This window comes from Octodon degus, unplaced genomic scaffold (genome assembly GCF_000260255.1).
Source record: "Octodon degus isolate 3935 unplaced genomic scaffold, OctDeg1.0 scaffold00164, whole genome shotgun sequence".
Classification (NCBI taxonomy): domain Eukaryota; kingdom Metazoa; phylum Chordata; class Mammalia; order Rodentia; family Octodontidae; genus Octodon; species Octodon degus.
Window position 1 is genome coordinate 996,082 of NW_004524740.1, and position 6,942 is coordinate 1,003,023.

Consider the following 6,942-nt stretch of genomic DNA (forward strand, 5'->3'; position numbering starts at 1 on the left):
TCTAAAGTCACTTGGGTACAGTACTGGTGAAACCACATGTACTGCCTTTACCTGGTGTATGAGCCTGGCATAATGAATGTGTGTTCCAGCTCACTTTGTTTTTCCAGTCTCTACATGTGCCCTGGAGTGATTCCCAAGCTCTAGACATAGCAGCTCTGTGAGGCTGGTGCTTTGGGTTCTGACACCCAGCGATCTTCTCAGCATTATTGAATCCCAGCACTGCATTAGAAGAGGCTAGTTTGGGTCTGGAGAGATAGCTCAGTGGTCTAATTGCCTGCCTGGCAAGCAAGTTCAATGCCTCGTACTGATTACCTGGGAAGTTACCAACTAATGATATGTAAACTTAGAGTTTGGTGAATGCTGGAAGGCAGTTTGTTTACACCAAGTTAATCAGGCACATTCCCTAGCCAGTTTGTAGCCCTCAAGAAATGTGAGAAGTTTCCCTTGCTCAGGGCTCACTTAGAAATTAATCCCTAAGACCCCTGTGGCTGATTTCGCCCAGGCTTGCTGTCCTTCTTTTCCCTGATTCTTTTCCCTGGTCATTCTACAACACTGACCCCTCCTGTACCATAAAGTGAAAGCAGCCAGGGGAGGAATGTCTCCTACTTTTCACTCTTCTATTTTCCTTCTCAGAGCAGAGAAGGTTCAACTATGAGATTTGTGGTGAGCAGGAGGATCAGAGAAGCTGACTACAGATGAGGGACATTTTGGTCCAATCATCTGAATTTCCCTCCTTTGCCCTATTCCACCCACTGCTGTCTGGGCCTTGAGAACCTCTCCTTCCTAGATAGGCTGCCAGCAGCTGTGAAACCAGCCAGGGATTTCAGGGACATGAGGCGCTCCCTATGGAGTGATAGGGATACATCCATATTCTCCCTGTAACATCAATACGTTCATCTCTAGCTAGTCATCTTATTTATATAGTAGGAAAGCATTCTTTCAGTTTTACCCATTTGATTTTTGCTGATTTCTTTCCCCTATTTTCAAATCCACTCAGGAAAATATCCTGAAATCTTTACTTCTTCTCCATTTGTATTCTGTTCTGGGTGAGGCAAACCCAATCTCTCTCCTGAATGCACTCCTGAAAGATGGAAGGGGCCATAGTGGTCAATGGTTCCCCTCTGTGGTCACCTTCTATGTTTGTTCAGGAGAATACAGCTAACCTGGAAAGACAGACAGGAAGCCTCCAGATTCTGTTAGTGGCAATCATCAAGACAGTTTGGTCATTTTCCGCCAGCCCCTGCTAGCAGGTGTGAACTCACATTGCCTGTCAGACCCGAGATGCTTACCCCAGTCACTGTCATTGGTCTACCACTTCCTCTAAGGCACAGGCCACTTCTGCCCTCCAACTCCCTCCTCTTACTTCCGTGATGACATCGTCCTGAGAAAGAGCAGCTATAAGGTCTATACTTTCGGCCAGCTGAAGTTTCCTTATTAGTACCGTGACATCACTGTTACTGTGGAAATCTCACTTATCTCCTATGCCCCCACCACTGTCCCCAGCTTCACAGTCCCTATAAAGAGGGGTTCCAAACTCAGATCAGCACAAGACACAGGATCAGAGGCTTTTCTCAAGCTCCTCAGCTCTTCTGAGATCTTCAGTTTCAGTTCCCCACAAGCTTCTGATCTCTGCAGTCTTGGCTCTACCTTCACCATGAAATTCTGCGTGACCGTCCTCTCTCTCCTTGTGATCGTGGCTGCCTTCTGCTCTCCAGTGCTCTCTGCACCAAGTAAGTCCAACATTTCCCATTATTTTGTGAGCTAAGAGGGAGGCAGGGTCTATTCTGTCTCTGGGGCTGGTCCAACATCAGGATCTATGGAGAAATCAATTTGGAGCTCAGAATATTTTCAAGGACGTCACTATTCAATGAAAAGTCTAGGAGAATTTCAGTACTATTCAAAGTTTCATATTCTTAGGATGAACAGCCAGGAGAGGAAAAGGATGGGTTAGAAGTAAAACTCATGAATTGACTCTATCTCTGATTACTGGTTTAAGCTTGATTAAACCTTTCATGACTGATTCAACCTTAGTTTCCCACCTATAACTAAGACAATGAGACATGTTAAGTCTCAATCCACTTTCAACTTTGTAGAATTCTTTCTTGTCTTTTCTGAGGATCTTCTATCTACATAAGTGTGTGGGTTATGAGAAACCATATTAGGGGTTACTGCAGTGCCACAGGAGTGTTCAGTGAAGATCCATAGTTAGAAGCCAATATGAACAGGTCCCTTGCAGAGTTTTGATTTCACCCTGACTTTTCCTTCCAGTGGGCTCAGACCCTCCCACAGCCTGCTGCTTCTCTTTCACCCAGCGGAAGCTGCCTCGCAACTTTGTGACTGATTACTATGAGACCAGCAGCCTCTGCCCCCAGCCAGCTGTGGTGTGAGTATCAATCCTGGGGCTGTTCTTGTAGGCAAAGGTGAAGGCAGGATTGAAAAGAGGCCAGTTGGGATCAGAGGGTGATAAAGAAAAGAAGTAGTTCTCAGGTTGCATCCCTGCCCAGAGCAGTAAAGAATCAGATTATGAGGTCACTAAGTCATGAAAGAGGACGACTTGGTAACAAAGATTAATAAAGGATTCATGGAGAGGACTCTAGCCATAGTGCAGGGAAGCAGGAAGAGTAAAAATGATTACATGAAATGTGGGTGCATTTCTCAAGCCATACTTGAAAAGGTGAAATAATCATATGAGCAGTGGTAAGGAATGGGGGAATGAATTCAGACTGACTGCAAAACTCATTGGTTCCTAATCTAGGAACATGCTAGAGTCATAGGTGAATCCAGAGTGAGAACTTCAGGAAATCTGGCTTCGGTGCCTCCAAGAAGAGGCCCATTAGCTAGAGCTGTCCAGCAGAGCTGGGGTCAAGCAAAGTGAGATGTCCGGGATTGGCAAGGAATAGTAGCACATGATTTCAAAGTTTTTGAGATGTTCTAATCTGTCTCCTTCTCATTCTACAGATTCCAAACCAAAAGGGGCAGGCAAGTCTGTGCCAACCCCAGTGAGCCCTGGGTTCAGGAGTACATGGAATACCTAGAGCTGAATGAGGCATGATGTCTTCAGGAAGGGTCACCTGAGCCAGATAGTTCTTGATGAGTTGCACCTTATTCTCCATGCTAACAGCACCTCTCAGTATTTCCTACCCCTTGACATGGTTTAATCCTTTGTATGCATTTTGTTATTGTCTTCAGTATTATTTTTATTATTTATGTTTGACCAAAGAATGTCTCCTATGGGGATGGTCCATCATCACTGTTCTCTGCTATTGTGGATACACGAAAGATGCATTGAATTCCAAGCATTTTTATAATAAAACTTTTTGAAGAATGTAATTCACTGGAGCTTAATTTTATACAGCTTAAAATAAATTGAGTGGTTCTATTACTTGGGACAAATTACCATTTCTAAAACCTATAAGAATGAATAATTACTAAGTCCTTAGTTTACGCTCTATGAAGTAGCACTGACTGTAACAGGAACTGAACTGGAGGTTTCCTGGGAAACTAACAGAAACTGAAATGTCTTGGCTGGTGGGGGAGGATTTTCTGCTGCAACATGAGCAATGTCCTTCAGGTCATTTTCTTTTCTCACTATTATACCTATCAGGTTTATACTCAGCACTACTCTCTTTGGAAGATACATAGAGAAATATTTTAAAATTATTTTCTGTACTATTTTAATATACAATTTTGGACAACACCAAAAACATAGTCTTTCAATATCTGAAGAGTAACAAAAGGATCTATGATGAAACTGACCATCCTTATTAAAGAATCAACAAGTTAAGTGAAGATTTTAATAGGCAAGTTTTGAACAAAATATGAGAAGAATAAAGAGCAGCCATGGGGCAAGGGGGATTCAGGGGGCAGAAGGATGCGGGCCTGCCTGCCTCATATGTCCAGGTAGAGCCACCTCCACTGTAGGTGATGCCTCACTTCCCACTCCTGCACCACAGCGGCAGATCCACTCCCAGCCACCTTTGCTCCAACTCCCCCTACACCATGGTGTTCTTGCCCAGAAGCCAGCATGGATTGAATTCCCCCCAAAATGCAGTGCATTGCTATTTCTAACAGTCTTCTGGATGTCAGGCTGCAGAAGTGAAGTTGCACATCATCCCTGCTCTCCCAGCCTCCTGAGTCCTCACAGAGCCAAGTGTTGACCCTAGCAAAAGTTCCTTCATCTAATGACATTCAACCAACTTCCAGAATCCTGAAATCATGGAGGGATGCATGGAGGGACTGTTTGCTAACTGCTGGGATGATAATCGCCAGCTTTGCAGAAACCTGGCACTTTAGCAAGGATCAGGTGATCTGCTTGCCAGCTTCACCATGTCATGAAAGTTCAAAGGCACACAGGCCTCCAGGAAATGCTGCTGTCACTTTCATCACCCCCAAATAGAAGCAGCCACTATCCAAGACCAATTTTGGTAGATAACAAATACATAATCTTTGGTACTTCTGCTGTAAGACATAACGTAGCATACCTCTCAGAGTCACTTCTCCTTACCTGGTGTCACAGCTCCAAATCAGGAGATAAAGAAATAAAAGATTGATCCAACAGGCTGGAAACAAACTTGGACTCTCAGGAATATGTATTTGTTGATGTGATGTATTGCCATCTTGGTCTTTGGTGGTGTTATAAATACTCTCTATATCTTCCCCTTATTGTTATTGTTCTCAAAGACAGTACTAACATTTGGCTCAAGTATCCCAAAACAATCTCACAAGAACATTTTGTGTCAGTACCAAGGAAATACTGGGTGTTTCTAAGAACTACTAAAGCATTGTCTGAGAAAGCATGTGAAAACCCAGAGAAAAACAAGCAGAGAATAACAGTTTTTCAGACTCTGTCAAAGCATGAGCCCACTAGCAGTGAAGAGGTGAGCCAGGAAGCCAGTTCTTCCATAGGCAACAAAACTATTGTCAGCTGAGGAACCTGTAGTCAAACTGGTTAGTGGAAAATAAGAGGATACGTGTGCACTGGGTTGTAGGCAACAGGCTAAAATCCTAATTCCAAAAGGGAAGCTCTGTGCTCATGTAGAAGACAGTCGCTTGATTTATACATGCTGTGGATTCCAAATAGTTATCAAACCACTCAAGTTCATTTTTGTTCTCTGCGATACTACGAGCTTTACCAGTGCAATCAACTTTCAACATGTCTGCAAGCCAAAAGCTGTCAACTTGACTGGCTAGGAGGCATTGGAGCACACCCACTGCATGATTTCCATGTTGAGAATTCTTCTCGTCAGTTGTATATGCATTATTTGTGTTTGTGATTTTATCTGCTTCTACAGCATCTTCTGATTATTCAGGATACCTTGAAAGGAATATTCTTTGTGAATCCAAAGAAAAGAGCAGTTTCTATAACACTTCAGGTGTCAAAATGATTTTGCATTCTTTCTATACAGAATAAGCCAATGTATTTCAAGTGTTGTGCATGTTCTCATCATACATCAGTGAAAGAAACTTAGGGAAATTAGCTTAAGCCATGTGTAGACATTTGGAAAACTCAGAGAACGTGTGTCACTCGATGCCCTGGACAAACAGGTGTTCCTCCTAATCGTGTTTTCAGGGTGCCCCACTCTCTTTGACCTCATGGACCTGGATATATTAAAACTTGAACTGATTCCCGATGTTCAAATTGCAGCTAAAATTTTGCAAATGGCTAAACTCTCAAGAACTCCATCTCTACCACTGGCCAAGAACATTGTGCAAACTGATTTAAGCTATCTCTGTGACCATTTCAGATGCCTTCATTTGAAGTTTACTTATATGGCCAGAATACCTGACTGGGTTTGTTTGCTAGAGAATCATAAGAGTTGAACTTGACAGGCTACTTGAACTTGGAAAAAAGTAAGATGAGAGATCTTGAATTCCTCTGAGAGTTGTAGCACCATAAGGTCTCCATATGAAGAGCAATTTGACTAAAGTCCCCTTGAATATTAAGGATGTGGTCACATATCTTATGAAATTAGTCATTCACAATACTGGTACTTATAGACAAGATATCATATTTGCATCTTGTACTAAGAATAACTACTACAAAGACAACAATATGCAGTGCATTCATTATTGTAACTGTCCTACTAACCTGTTTTGAAACTATCTCATTGCTACTTCTTTATCAATAAAATTAATATAAAAAAATACTGGCACTTAACTTGTGGTACTAAATAGCCTTAAAAAAGTGATGCATGTTGTTGGACTGGATCTCCAGAACTGGGAACTACAAGAAATCCACTTTTTTTTTCAGCCTAATTAACAGGAACCAGACTTAGAGTCAAACAGCATGAGTTCCCAGTATTCAAAATGAGTAACTAATTTAAAGTCATAATGTAAGAAAAATATTACAATTTCTCCCTCCGTTATCCATGTCAAAAACTTGGAGTTGTTTTATTTCTCTATAAACAAGCTAGAATTCTTCCCTGTGGAAGTATTTAATTTATAGGAACTCAGATGCTCAGATATAAGCTACCATAACATGTAAGGGATTCCAACACAAATAGGCCTGCTTCAGAACCTGCAGCCTTTGCACATCACTGGGAACAAAGTGGATGTTCTGTCAAAGCAGTTGCTCAAATGTGTGAAGCTGAGGACTTCAAACCCAGGGCTAAATGGCTTCACATCCCTCTGAGAAAATGTTGGTCAGCTCTCCCAAAGGAGAGCTGAAGGACACTGTTAGGGCCACTTGCCAGCCCAGGTAGGCCCATCTCTAATGTTCAAGAAAACAGGATTGCTGTGCAAGATTACCCTTTCGATTCTGTCACACGAAGTCAAGCATTGAATCAGCACATAAATGCTCCTTTGCAAATGGAATTTATACTGAGATAATAGGTGGACATCTGTGTGAAGACACAGCTTCCTGGATTGCAAATGCTCATGTTAAAGTGATTGCAACAAAATGCATTTTAGGAGTAGCTACATCTTATAAAATAAAACATAGAG

At 42.2% G+C, this 6,942-nt stretch overlaps 1 protein-coding gene across 1 annotated transcript; it reads left to right on the forward strand.

Moving 5' to 3' along the window:
- Window positions 1–1,634: 1,634 nt before the first annotated feature.
- LOC101582001 (C-C motif chemokine 4) lies at window positions 1,635–3,270 on the forward strand. Its single transcript, XM_012517327.2, has 3 exons — window positions 1,635–1,730; window positions 2,269–2,383; window positions 2,959–3,270. The coding sequence occupies exons 1-3, from the start codon at window positions 1,655–1,657 to the stop codon at window positions 3,050–3,052; spliced, it is 285 nt and encodes a 94-aa protein (XP_012372781.2). The 5' UTR covers window positions 1,635–1,654; the 3' UTR covers window positions 3,053–3,270.
- Window positions 3,271–6,942: the final 3,672 nt, after the last annotated feature.

Coding starts and splice junctions, on each gene's coding strand:
- LOC101582001 (XM_012517327.2), top strand. CDS start 1,655: ATGAAATTCTGCGTGACCGTCCTCTCTCTCCTTGTGATCGTGGCTGCC. Junction 1,731..2,268: donor TCCAGTGCTCTCTGCACCAA/GTAAGTCCAACA, acceptor TTTTCCTTCCAG/TGGGCTCAGACCCTCCCACA. Junction 2,384..2,958: donor TGCCCCCAGCCAGCTGTGGT/GTGAGTATCAAT, acceptor CTCATTCTACAG/ATTCCAAACCAAAAGGGGCA.